This window comes from Poecilia reticulata, chromosome 16 (genome assembly GCF_904066995.2).
Source record: "Poecilia reticulata chromosome 16, P_reticulata-male-v2, whole genome shotgun sequence".
Classification (NCBI taxonomy): Eukaryota; Metazoa; Chordata; class Actinopteri; order Cyprinodontiformes; family Poeciliidae; genus Poecilia; species Poecilia reticulata.
Genome location: NC_088845.1, coordinates 2,368,074 through 2,382,735, shown reverse-complemented (window position 1 = coordinate 2,382,735; position 14,662 = coordinate 2,368,074). Strand labels below are relative to the sequence as shown.

Genomic DNA, 14,662 nt, shown 5'->3' with positions numbered 1-14,662 from the left:
TGAAGTACATAAAAGCAATTTTAAAGAAATATGAAAAGGTTTTGATCCCTGCATTGAAGCTTCTTTCTTTGAATCGGTTTCTGGGATTCCTCCTCCTAGTCGGACTCTGCAGCTCCTAATGGGGGATCCCAGGGTATTTCCTGACAAACGGGGAGACATCGGCTCTTCTGCAAGACGTGGGTCTGCAGGGATTTTACTCCCTGAAAAACCTCCGGAGGGAAACTCCTTCATCAGAAGAACCTCCTCTGCAGTTTCACTCTAATTGTGAACAGGAGCAACAATTATTTTTTCTCTGGTTGAGCTTCATGATGTCAGACATGCAGGAAACATCTGTGGATTTCTTTAATGAGTATTTATAATAATATTTATGTTTAGTGAACCAAATACATCAGAGAAAGTATGTGAAATCTCTAGGAAAGATCGGATCATAATGCTGGTTTGATTCTTGTTGCATTCTGCAGTTTTACCTCTAGAGGGCACAAGATCCCGGATAACGGGGATGGAGAGAAGAAGAAGAAAATCGGATCAAATTCAACAATTTAAATAAAAATACATCTTGTTTAATGCTGCAGCTATAATAATTAGTTATTGATTATTCTGACTATTTAATCAAATTTAAAAAAAAAAAAGAATTGGCACATTCCGCTGATTATTTTTTTTAACCACTGAAGCCATTTATACAAAATTAGAAATGTTAAAAGATGGAAATTCATTTTTTTAAAATAAGAAAATAAACATTTACTGCCTAAAATGCAGCAACGGCCGTCCTTTAGTCCTTTAGCGAACATTTGTAGCAGAGGACGAATCTGCAGCTTAATAAATCTTCTAACGTCATTAAAAGCTCAAGTTTCTGCCAGACTTGACATCAACAGTGCAGGACTGACCACCAAAATGTGCCTGTAAATGCATTTTAAGTAGTTGTTGCTTATTTAACTGTAAAATTTAAAGTAGTTTGTTTTTGTTTTGAAATCTGGGCTCTTATTTTGGTAGCGTTACCATTGGAGGAAGTGAATTCAACTGTAGAAAACAAAGATGGTGAAAGAAGGAAGCGTTGAATCTCCTTGCGTTAAAGTCGTGGCAGGAGGCTCAACGTACGTCAGTTTAATTTGTCGAGGATGTTTATGGATGTGTGCAGGATTAATGAAAGTAAAGCTCAAAAGTTTGTTTTGAGAAGCGAACCTGTGGTTGCCATGCCAACAGCTGGTTGTCGTAGTTTAGCGTTTGTGCTAAACTGGTAGAAAAGACAGTTTTTACATCAATTAATGGTATTTATTTAGATTTTCTTTCACGTTTTAATGACCTAAAGTGAACTTTTTGTGTATGTAAGAGGAAAAGTTGCTTTTTATTCATTTTCTTTTAGCTCTTACGGTTTTCAACACACAACCACCAGTACAAGCCCCCATTAAATATATTTTATTTCACCAAATCTGAACCTTCAAAAACCGCAGAACAGATTTAAAAATAATTTTAAATGCAGAATGTTACTTATTACAGTTTTGTCCGAGGACGGTGTTTAAGAAAATTTTATTTTAGTTTGTTTTTTGGAGGCTGTATCTTTCAGTTAACGATTAATTCCTGAATTAATTGGTAATCAATGGATTAACTGTGATTATTGATGGTTACTCGTGATGAATGGCTCCAGCTCAGGCTGTGAGCCTCTAACGGGAGCCACATGTGGCGGCCCGTAAACATCAGGATGGAGGGCGGCCATGTTGGCCCTCGTAGGCGAGCGAGTAATGACAGAGCCGGGCTGCAGCGGAGCAGAACCCGGTGCCGATCGGAGGTTCTGGCAGCCTGCTGGACTGCTGGTGTGTGTTTGTGGAGTTTCCATTTCGCAGCTCGCCAAGCTCTCGATGAGTCACTCTGAAGGAAATGAACGGCTTTAAGATGGCCGGGCTCTTCTCCCTCTCCGCCTCCATACTGTTCACATCTTTTACTCGGTTTCCAACCCGATTCAGTTTCCGGCTCTGCTGAGGCTCGGGACCGGTTCTGATGATCCAAACCGGGTGTTCCTCCAGCTCTCGGCCTCAGATGTTCAGCATCATCTGTTGCTGTTTGTTTGTTTGTAATGAGATGACAGAAAACTGGGAGTCGGATCCAAGTTTGACTGGTTTAATGTGGTTCCTTTAAAGGGCCGGTGATTTCCAGGCACAGAGTCATTTCATATAACCGCCAAGTAAATATGTTGGCTTCAGTGGTAATAAAAACACTATATATGTAATATTACCACACATACAGGGACAGTGTTCAGCTCATTGTCATCATTTGATGTGATTGTAGCTTTTAAGCTAATTTGTATCTGCGGTCCTTTGACAGGTTATAATGTTTTGCCTGTTGCAACAAGCAATCGATCATAATAAATTAAAATGACCTCAATATTCATTCTGTTTTATTTTTTTAAAGGACAATGTCGTTCAGAGATGTTCATTTTATTTGTTTTTTGAATATTTAAAATGTCTCCCAGTTCCAGTGTAAGACCAGTAAGAGTTCTTTTTCAAATTAAAGTCCGTCTTTGAGAGGGTCAACTTGGATTACTAGAAAGTCTCAAAAGCAATATTTATCACAATAATTCTGCAATTATCGTCCAGCAAAATTTGTCAGAGACAAATTTGACACCTTGAAATTGGGCCTCTGTCTCTTTAAGAAACTCCGCCTCCAGGAAGTCATCCCAACATGGCTCCTCTATTAACCCCTCAGCAACCAGAAGCAGCTCCTACAATGAGCTCAGCAGCTCCACCAGGTGTTTGCTAATTGCTGCTGGCTAGTCTGAAGGAGCTGAGGAGGAGCTTCATTCTTGAAGGCGGGGCTAGGTCCACCAAGGCGTTTTGCACAGGTTGAATGGTTGCCATGGAGATTTAGGGATTTCTCAAACATGCATGAAAGAATCAAACCAACCCTCCAGGTTTGTTTATGATAAAAATCTGCAAACTTTTCTAAACTGCCGCTTTAATAATCCAACGCTTTGGGCTTTATTGACTCATATTTAACATGACAGAAATGTTTGGTAGTCGTCTTGGTCATCCATCCGTGGTTCGTTTATTCTATTTATTTATTTTTTTTAAAGCCAAACTGTTGCTGGCAGATTGTGTGGAAAAAAAAAACAAACGTCTTTCTTTGCCACCATGCGGGCGCGGCCGGCGCGGCGAAGACAATTACAGGAAGCGTATTAAAGTTGATGCAGCAGCAGCAGCGTTTCTCTGGGCTCACCTGACGCCGTGCAAACGATCCTGGAGTTTCACTGCTGCATCCTGTTGATCTGCGGGCCGGACTCGTCAGCGCCGGGCTCTCCGCCGCCTGCCGGGTCTCCTGCGTGTCGGCGCGCGATGCCAGTGGGCTGCAGCGTTTGCGTGTGAACGCCCAGCCGCCAGCCTTCTCGCTCAACCGCAGCTTGATTTGCTCCCCCGGCGTCAGATTCTCCCGTTTCCACATTTACAAAGCAGCTGCAGCCAAACGTCGTGAAATCTGAAGTTTCATAAGCGCCACATGGGTTTTATTATCATGCGCTTGTCTCTGTTTTTTTTTTTTTTTTTACTGTGCTCGTGGAAAAACTGCAGCCATCTTTGATTGGAGCCTGAAAACAACAGTGTGTGGAGCCTGAATCGTGTTTTTGGGATTAAAAATGAGTGTTTGCAGATCCAGAGGAGGTGTTTTCAGTCTCAGCCAGAGATTTTCCTGCTAACTTAAACAGAAAGTTTCCAAACGATGCAGCAGAACCTGTTATTAAAAACCTGCCAGCTTCAAAGATTTTCTTTCATTAACTGCAGAAGTTTTTCAGGTTTGAGCAGAACACTCAAAATGAAAGAAATATTTCCTCAGAAAAGTATTTACAGTGTAATGAACACCTGCAGAGCCTAATGGGTTTGGATTTTATGCATCATAGTGGCGTCCAAACTCCGTTTGTTTGGGCCAAAACTGGCCTGTTTAATCTACTTACTGGCCACAGAATGTATTAAATACAGAAAAATGAGTTTAATATGATTTTCCTCTTTTCAGTTTCACCTGCTCAATGAAGTTTTTATGAAATCTAGAAATCCTTAAAGATCTAAATCATAAAGATTTTGTCTGCTTTTCCGTTGAACACAAACGGTCCAATTTCCTTTTTTTCCCTTTTGTTAGATCTTCAGTTTCTGTTGTCAAATTTTTACCGTTCTTGACTTGCGGTCGCGGTGCTGATCAGATTCATTTCAAGGGCCACACAAGGCCCTCGGGCCACACTTTGAGCACCCCTCATGTAACAGATTAGCACAGAAAAAAAACAAACTGAAAAGTGTGGTGTGCTTTTGCAGGTTCCTGATCTCACCTGTGTCTCACTTATAACAGCTTTAAAATGTCTTATTAGTGAAAACATCTGCTAACGAATAAATTTTCATCAACATTAAACCATTCTTGATTTAAAATGAGCTCCTATATCTTGTTGGACAATTAAGTTTTTATCTTTTGACTTTAGGAAGATATTTGTGCTTGGTGACGTTTTGTGTTTGTGCAAAAACACAAACACAAAACCGTTTTGGTGGTTTGATGTTCGAAGCTTCCTGGAACCTTAAACCTGCAGCTGGTTCTGCAGAGTTGACGCCAGTTTTCCGTGTTTCCGTTTGTACTTTTCATTTTGCAGCCATTTACTACTGTTGGGTAAAATCCCAACAGAACACGTTCGGCTTCGTGATCGTTGGATAAAGTTCAAGTCGTACTAATGCTGTAACTCTGGAGTCTCTCCAGGAAACATTAACAGGTTCTTATCTTTGCCCTCCTTATCCGCAACACCTTCAGTCTGATTTTCCTGTGAGGAATTTCTGAGACTCGACGACCGTCTGAGTCAGAGTGAGTCAGACGACCCGGCAGGGAGGAGAAGGAACCGATTCATGTGAACGCTGCCAGGCGTTAATCTGGGTGTGGACCGTTCCAAATCCAGGACGAGTCGTTCCTTCAGTAGGAGTGTGTTTCGGTCACACGCGCTCCGGCCTCTCCGACGGGTCGGACCCGGTCGGCATCTGTCCCGGTCCGCCTGCCAACACAGAGCCTCGTTCTCCAACATGTGGCGCCGAACGGGAGGCCCCTGGCTACAGCTATTTACCCCAATCCCACACAATCCCTGTCTTTGTGCTCTTTGTCTCAGAGGAGACAGACAGCAGCCAGCCTGCAGCGTTTGTTTTAGCGGGGATCTCTGCGCAGACGGGCCGGTGGAGGAACCAATCGGTTTCTGTTCAGACTCGGAATGATTCAGCCGGGCCGGAGGAAGCGTCCTCACTCCGGCCGAACAGTCAGGACGCCAAAAGAACCTGAATTTATGGGTTTACTTCACAAAAACCAGTTTAATTTTGCTGCAGCTGCTGTTGATCGCTGCTTCCGTTTAACCACACAGGAGCAGCAAATACCAGTTGGACTCGAAACCCGACCAGTTCAGGGGATTCATCTGGTTTAGCTGCTAATATTCAATACATTTAAGGGGTGATTTAAATTCCATGATGTTTGGAAAGTGAAGATAATTGTTGTTAAAAATCCTTCATCCCACGTGCTTCTGTTCTTGTGAGGAATAATAAATCAATCTGATCAGGATCAAATAAACCGAACTGGACTGATGAGCTTTAAATGTTGCTTCCGTTCCGATGGCTGCAGTTCTCTTTCCAAACAGTAGGAGTCGCCACCAATGGCATGAATCTGCTTTTTACAACAAATTTACAAATTAAACTTTATAATCTGGCTTATCCTGAAAGTAGATGAAAAGATGCAAACATGTATAAATGCAAAATATGCAGCTGATTTATACACGCAGGTGAAAACATGAAGTACTCGGGTAAACGGTTACCTTGATGTTAAACTTTTTCTTTTAATTAATGAGCAGCTTTTATGAACAAAAAATAAAACGTTAGAAAATTACATCATGAGAATTTGTCTAATTAATTTTAATGAGACATAAATTTCCCGTCTCTCATGCTTGTATGTCGTTTTTACTCCTTATTGATACAATTTAACATTTAACTGAGTAACATGCTTTCCTCTAATTTAATGTAAAAGTAAAACATATTTGTAAACAACTTAAATGCAACATGCAGATTAATTGTACTTGCAGTAAATCAAGTAAATGTAACTTGTTACTTTCCATTCAGCTGAAAACTGATTATATTTGAATCAAACGTTGCATTAAAAATCCTTTCATTTTTTGTTTTCATGTTTATTTTTACAGAATAAACTTCTAGATAACTTTTTATGGTCTTTTTTTCACATTAGAACGGAGATGTTTAACCGCTAGTAGAGCAAAAACAATTTAAAAATACAGAAAAACTTTCTCTCCCACAATGAAACGACACAATAAGTGGAAAAAGTAGTTAAATGTTCACATAAGAGCCAAAAACTAATCAAAAGTCCAGGAAAAATCCCCCTTCGTTCCAGCAGCTTTACGCCCCTTTACTATAAACCACGACGGCTTCTGATTGGCTGAGGGATCCAGCCAATCAGCAGGCCGGGAGGAGTAGGACCAACTAAACACAAAACATGGCGTCGACTCAAACGCATAAGTAAGACGGGTTGTTTTTAGTTTCATACATTTTTACCCCTCATCTTAAATATTTGTTTTAGCTTTTTGTGACTTAGTATTTCATGATAAAATCTGAGCAGGCACATTCCTGGCCGCCTCTCAGCTGTTGGCATTCAGAACGGTTCATTTCCTGGTTCTGTCTCAGGGCCCCTGCGTTTGTTTGCAGAAGCCCCGTTCTTCCTCAGCCTTCCTCTTCCTCACAGAGCTGCAGTGTCTCACAGAGACGGTGGGGAACGTCGGGGAGAACCCGGTCCGCTTTCCACCCGGTGCTGGAGCAGTGAGTCACGGGGGAAACTCCCTCCTTGGCTTTAATGGCTGTTTTGATGGATGTGGGAGGATTTCTGCCAGCAGAGCCGCAGAAAAGAGCGAGTCGCTGAATGTGGGTTCGGGGTTCTGATGTTGAAACAAGTTGCAGAACAGCTTCAGTTAGCAGAACCGCAGCTGGTTCTGTTTTATCGAAGCTTTTTTAATAAAGGAATCCCCGGTTCTGGAAAAGTGAAACGTTTTTCTTTTATAACTCGGTTTGCAGCAGCAAAGTTTCCTTTGGTTAACGACTGAAGCCTCCGTGGTCGTTGAGGGTTCAACCACACCAGCTGGAGTCCGACTCCGATAAAGTCCGGTTCGGTTGGGAAGTGTGAATGCAAACCAAAAAGCGAATTCTGGTCCGCCTACAAACCTCGGTTTGGCTCAAGTGAACTCTGGTGCCATTCGAATGCACATGTGAAGCGAACCAGAGCAGGAAGTGAACTACAACACATGGCATTCTGGGTAAATCCAACCAAAACAAATGCGCTAGCCTAGCGCTTAGCACAGTGTTTCTCAACCTTTTTCAGCCCAGCGCCCCCCCAGCCTTTATCCAGGTCCCTCACCGCCCCCCACCAAAGAATTTGTAGGCTACTTTGCACCGACTATAATTTTATCATTATTACTATCACTATTGTAGATGTTTAAATTTTTATGCTTGCTTCTGTATTTATCATCAAAAATAATTTCCCAGAGAACAAAAAAAGTCATGGGAATAGAAATTGTCACAGGTGTCTACAAAAAATGCAATGAACGCTATAAAATGAACGCTCTCTATTGTATCACCCATGGAGGGATTTCTTTATTTCTTTATTTAAATGGGTTAATTTTTCAGAGGGATACACAGTGAGGGTGTCGTGATTTTAGCTACCAGTAGCAGGAGAACGGAGCTGCGCCAAGAAGCTAACAGAAGCTACAAACACTGAATAGAAGAAGAAGAGCTGCCATCAATACAGTTGCAGTCGAGCATGATTTAATTTTGCATAACACAGTTTTACCAAGTTGCTCAAAGTCTAAACTGGTATTGTTGTGCATTTAAGGTGTAAAGTTTACCTTCGACCAAAGGCACCCCAGTGACCCCCTTTTGTAAAAATGTCCGCCAGCGCCCCCTGCCGTCCTCTGAACGCCCCCTGGGGGGCGGTACCGCCCACGTTGAGAACCGCTAGCTTAGCAGGAGAAATGACTCGACAAGAGAGAAATCCTACAACTGCTAAAATCTTGACACTTCTGTTTTTGTTCATATTTCATAAAGTTGCGCTCAGTTTGGTTTGGTGGTTTTTGTCGTTTCCTTCAGTGGATTTTAGTACAAAACACAACCGACTGCTATTTTATCTGTAATAATCATAATTAAAGCTGCACGATGATGGGGAAAATATGAAATCTTGACATGATTAATAAAGACTTGGACACTTATTTGTTTTCTGAGTATAAATCCCCTCATCGCCCTCTGGATGAGCGCTACCTTCTAAGCTAGCACAGCTAGCCATTAGCCGTTAGCATTCACTTCAGTTGAGCTCCGTTTTTGCTGAAATGCAACATTTTATTGTGGTTGTTCATACTATTTAAATCAACTTAATACGATATGATACAATACAATGTCTGTGGTTTTAAAATGTTTTTGTTTTTCTCCTCAAAAGTGAAGGAATAACCCAACTAGATGTAATTTAAAAGTTAGAAATACTCCAGTGTTACAGTCGGACACTTTTCCTCAGACTGGATCATTAACGTCCTTCAGAACCAGCAGTCGGGTCGAAGCAGAATGACGAGCCGATTTGATTTGCAAAGCAGCAAAAAAAAAAAAAAACTAAAATGTTGCTAAATTAGTGCAAAGGTCAGACTTTGCACTGATCGTCTGCTGGGTTCATTCAGGGCTGTGTGTGTGTGTGTGTGTGTGTATATAATTTCTGCATCCACAGGAACGTGAGCTTACCAGGGCTGACGACTGAGGCCCTGGTTACCACGGCAACAGCACAGCAAAACATGGCTGAAGTGATCAGGGTTTCTTTTTTTTTTTTTTTTCTCCCTCCCAGTCTGCGAGGCGGAGTTTGTTTCTTGTTACTGGGACGGACAAAGATGTAGCTGTGAGTCATCCTGGAGGCCGGGAGCCGAGCCAGAGCATTCCTCTTCCTCCTCCTCCTCCTCCCCCTTCATCTCTCCCTCCTCTTCCTCCTCCCTGTCTCTTTGTCTGCCCTTTTTTTTTTTTTTCATTTTCCTCCCCTTTTCTGTTGGCTGTGCGCTGTGAACATTCCCAAACAGCTTTTATTAAAACAGATTTGTTTTCTGTTTGTGAACCCAGAATATTCCGTCCCCCCTTCCAGCACAGAGGTCTCCGTGCATCACCAAACACTCTTCGCGTTTTTCCACTTTATTCATGCGATCCGAAGAAGTGGGACGCGGTCTGCATGTGTTTGCTCATCTGTTGGGCTGAGACCATATTGGTTTGTCCTCCTGCTGGTTGCAATGGTTGCAATCGTTGTGAGATTGTTTGAGAAAAGCTGCAGACTCTCTCCACACAAACTGTCACAGCTTTCGCTGCTTCAGCAGAGCAACATGTCAACAGAAACGCGGCTTATTTACGCTGAAATGAAGAAATTTATGGATCTGGTTGTTTACAGGAGCAAAAAGCTGCATTTTTATCTCATCCTGCATGAACATTTCATCACATTTCACCGGTTTATGCTTCCATGGTTGCATTTAATTCAGGTAATCTGAATGTATTGCTGTCAAAACGCCCACATTATTACACAAATAAGTTTAAAAACGCACACGGCCAAGGATTTAATGTTTCAGTCTTTGTCTTAAAACGCCTTCGTGGGTTTTGAGGCTTAGATCCTGGAAATGTCAGAAAACACAGAAAAACAAAACCTCTGTCTCTTTAAATTACACCGTAGCTGCTATTTTAGTCAATTTAATCGCCTATGTCCAAATTTACAATAAAAAACATGAAACAAAGAGATTCACACACTTAAAAAATGTAAGAATACAAAACTTCAGAGTCAGAATCCCAGTGGAAACTTCAGATTTTTCATTCAGCCTCATAATCATTTTAATACATTGTTTCTCAACCTTTTTCGGCCCAGCGCCCCCCTAGCCCATATCCAGGTCCCTCACCGCCCCCACCAAAGAATTTGTAGGTTACTTTGCACTGACAATTATTTTATTATTAATATTACTATCACTATTGTAGATGTTTTGAATCGGCGCACCCATTATGTTTTCCCGTACACTTCAGCGCCCCTTACGCTCCTTCACCTCGCGCACATAACGGGGTAAATGTAGCGAGTTTTGCCCTAAACGTATCGGCGTCTGGAGGAGGGGGGGGAGCGTATGTTTCTACGCTCCTTCGTGTGGGGGGGGGCGATTTATGTTTTCGCATCCACCTGAATAATGTGTAGTAGCGCCCTTCAACAATATTATTTTACCTTTTATCTGGAAATAGTGTCTGTTTATTCTTACCATACAGTCTCTGTATTAATTATTGCTCGAAAGGTCTTGCCATACAAGTTTATTCCTCCGTATTTAGTTTCTTAGTTTATTCTTGCATTTTGTTCTTCATTCATTTCTATTTAGTTTCATTTGATTAGTTTTATCCTGTTTATTGCTATGTCCACTTTAGTTTCTTTCCTGTTGCTACATTTATTTTATCGTTTATTGATCACCAGTCATCTTCACTCATCACCTGCTGCGCCACCTAATCGTCATGTGTTTCACATCATGTGTTGATTTTTCAATGTTCAGCGTCGGATTCTCTGTTTTTATGCCATAATTCACATCTAGTTCGTCGCTCCGTTTTATGTCCCACTTGTCATGTTTGAGTTTTGCGCAATGTGCGCGTCGTTTTTTTTTTTTTTTGTTTTTTTTAACTCCCTAAGGTGCAGGGCGGTCGGGAAACATCGATGGGGGAAAGGCAGTCTGACATAAACCTTTTAAAACAACAGAAACAATTTCTGCATTCTGATTATTGAAATGTAAAAGTGCTGTGTTACCGTTGTTCTATCACCCCCGTTTCATACCGGACCACTTACAGCACCGATGTTATCGGTATCAAATGAACCACTCTATCGAGGTGTCACCATGGAGGGATTTCTTTATTTAAATAGGTTCATTTTTCAGAGGGATACAAAGTCGTGATTTTAGTAATTACATGTTTATAAGAGCGATTTTCTGTTGTCCTTCCATGGAAGCGGGCAGCTTTCAAATGGAAATAAAACACTTTTTAATATAAATTGCTGCTTTGACATGATCACAGAACTGCCAAAACATATGTAGCTACATAAATACCAGACAAAGTGAATCACAGCAGCGTCATCAGCCGGTTTAACGCTGAACTGATGCGGAGCCATGAAGCTACAAACACTGAATAGAAGAAGAAGAGCTGCCATCGATACCATTGCAGCCAAGCATGATTTAATGTTACACAATACAGTTTTACCAAGTTGCTCAAAGTCTAAACTGGTATTGTTGTGAATTTAAGGTGTAAAGTTTACCTTCGACCAAACGCCCCCAAAGGCATCCCAGCGCCCCCCTTTTGTAAAAATGTCCGTCAGCGCCCCCTGCCGTCCTCTGAACGCACCCTGGGGGGCGGTACCGCCCACGTTGAGAACCGCTATTTTAATACAATATTAGAAATGCATTGAAAAAGGCAAATAACTCATTTTTAAATTAGGCATGTTATTGTGTAAAATAAGTTTTATAATCTGTAGCAAATGATGCATCCACAACTAAAAATAAATAAATCGCCTCTAACATCGACATTTGAAAAGCTAATTTCTTTCTGCTCAATTTAACATCAATGCAGTGTTAAAATAATCTGTTTATTTTTATGGATTAGCTGATATTTGAAGAATTTCAACCAAACACTTAATGAGTCCTTCGTTTATTTTAATCCTAAATGTAAAATGTTTCACTGTTTTGGATTAATTACTGCTCTGAATGAGTTTACTTTTATTTTTAATTCTCTCCAGTTGATTAATTGATTACTTAGTTCATTTCAATAATCAATTAATCTGATTAATCGATCCATCCCTGGTCAGCAACATGTTTGCCCAAAGGCCTCATACCTGGTGTGACTCACCTCCGTGGTCCAACCAGCAGGAGGTTTTTACTCCGTGTTTTTACCGCAGGAATTCGGGGAATGTTTCCAGCCCGAACGTAAAGGTGTGGCTCACCTGGATGGTGAAGAGCTGCGTGTTCCTGCTGCAGATCAGACCTGCCCATCATGTTGTGACAGAAACCTGAACATCTGCTCCAGGAAACGAGTTCAGATCCTCCTAAAGCGTTTTACTGCGTGGAAAACGTGGAACTGTTCGGTCCGACGGGAACTGAACCATCGGTGTCTGAAACGGCTCAGTGATGCAGCGATGAACTTTTTTCACTTCCCATATCTGAAATGTAAAAACTGAAAATGTTTATTTAAAAAAAGACTTAAATGTAATGGATTGTAAATTGATTTGAAGACTGTGCACCAGTACAGCTCGTATAAATATAGCGGATCAGAACCGGCGCTTTAAAAGCCAAACATCTGCAGCTCTCTCTCTCTCTCTCTCTCTCTCTCTCTCTCTCTCTCTCTCTCTCTCTCTGTCTCTCTCTCTGCTGTTCACAGAAGAAACCGTCAATAGTTGCTGATTCAGGAGCTTTTAAAGGGGCAGAATCGTGAAATCCACTTGATTTTATTGTTCTCTCATCAAAAACATCCCTGGAGTTTTGCATTTTGAAAAATCCTTTAATCTCCATGGCAACCTTTCAGCTGTGGTCTCGAAGGCGGAGCTTTGCCCCGCCGTCGAGACGGAGCTCCCGACCCTTTGGCTCCTTCAGACTAGCCAGCAGCAAACGGCTGGAGCAGCTGAGCTCATTATAGGAGCTACTTCTCCGTTAAACGGCGGTAAAAACCAAGTTAAAGGGTTAATAGAGGAGCCATGTTGGGATGACTTCCTGAAGGTGGCGTTTCAGAAAGAGACGGACCCGATTCCTTAAACTTCTTTTCTTTGATGCAACATTTTTATTGGCATAGCTACTGGGCTAAGCTATAACATGGAAGTATGAGCCTGTAAACTACATGACTGTTGTTTTTAATGAGCTTCGCATCTTTGTCGTCTAAACCCGTCTGTTCTGGTTCTGGTCCGGTCTGTGAGGTCTCCCTCGGCAGATGGCCGGTATTGGAGACGATGAGGCCAAATGGGAGAACTGGAGCCCGTTTCCTCCTCCTGATGGGTTTTTTTTTTCCCCACTGGTTCTGAACCGATTCCTGCAGAGACGGGGCGGCGCTGCAGACGATCACATGCACACCGAACGTGAGCCGCTTTGAGTCGGGACGGGTTCTAACAGAACCTGGGGCTGGTCGGACCGGGCCCAGTTGGTCCGGCTGCCCAGTAGAGTCTGACTTTAAAGAGCTGAAGCAGCATCTGGTCAGACGTGTCTGAGCGTCTAAAGGCAGATTAATAAATGATCAATTGGTAAATATTGATTGGTAGTCAAAGATGGCTCCTTCCATCCTACATAAGATTCACGTTTACTAAACATTTAACATTCAGAAATAATTTTTGGTCATTAAAATACCATTTAAAGGTTCAGTACGTTTCTTTTTTTTAACTTAAATTGTTGTAGTTTGACTTCATATTTCAGTTTGAACAATAAAAGCTCTGAACGACGTTATGATTTATTTATTTTACTTCATATTTCTGAACCATTTGAGGTTTGTTTCCAGTTTATTTCTACACGTTTACAGGTCGTCAGTTTATGATTTATTCTAAATTTGCCGTTATATTCCTAACTGCACTGACTGAACAAATTAAAGTTGTTTTGATCAAACTTGTGAAACTATTAGTGGATTTGACTGCTGGTGCCTTAAATTGTTGTTTTATTATCGCAATAGTATCACAAAATATTGTGATAAACTTACCGGCTACACTTTTAATGCATAATCCATAAAACCAGCATGAACAATTTATTCTTGTAATAAAATTAATAGTTTTTTTTCCCCCTAATTGGATAAAATAGTTTAAAATGTAAAAATGTGCAGAAAATGATTATTTGTAGGTTTGTCATGAAAACAAATTTCCGGATGCTAAATTGTCCCGGAAGTTATTACGATAAACGATGATGTTGTTTTGAGAACATTTTAAAGCGACATAAAAGTGGAATATTTAGAACTGGAACTGGAAGATATTTTAAATATCCAAAAAATAAAACGGAAACTGGTCAAATGAATCATGAAGGAAAATTGTCCATCAAAAAAAGGGATGCACTATTGAGTTTATTTTAATTTATCATTCATTTAATTGGTTTTATTGCGACAGACCAAATTTGTTTTTGTTTTTTTTAAGCTGTTGGGAAATAAAGGTCAGAATTCAGATGCAGCAGAGAAAAAAGGTGTAAAGATTTTGGATCGTATGAAAGGATAGAAACCTCCAGTGAGCAAACTAACGCCCACGTCTCGTCGCTCCGCAGGAACGCCAAGAAGGAGTCGGACCTGGAGGCGGCGCTGCTGCGGCTGCGGGACCTGGAGGCCATGCTGAACTCCAAAGACGCCGCCTACACCACCGCCCTGGGCGAGAAGCGCAACCTGGAGGCCGAGCTGAAGGAGCTGAAGGCCCATCTGGCCAAGGTGAGCGCGGCCCGAGTCCGACCGCGGCCTCCTGAGGCTGCTGCGGTCAGGAAAGGTGCACTGCCTGCCTCAGCGCGGCAGAAATCCTCGCTCTGCTGTCTGATTAGTGGTTTTAGGAGCGGAGAGCTTCAGGGGTTCTCACCTGCCTGAAGCCGCCGTCGCTCCCTCTGAGTTATCGCTTCATGCAGAAAATAATTTCCTATAATCGCTCTGCAGCTGATTAT

General features: G+C 41.7%; 1 protein-coding gene across 2 annotated transcripts in view; it reads left to right on the top strand.

The window, feature by feature from the left end:
• LOC103477552 (lamin-A) overlaps positions 1-14,662 on the top strand; it is a 42,131-nt gene that overhangs the window by 16,677 nt on the left and 10,792 nt on the right. For both annotated transcript variants that reach the window (XM_008430709.3, XM_017309675.2), the window contains exon 3: positions 14,282-14,438. In XM_008430709.3, the coding sequence (XP_008428931.2) occupies positions 14,282-14,438 (157 nt within the window). The remainder of the gene's footprint in view (positions 1-14,281; positions 14,439-14,662) is intronic.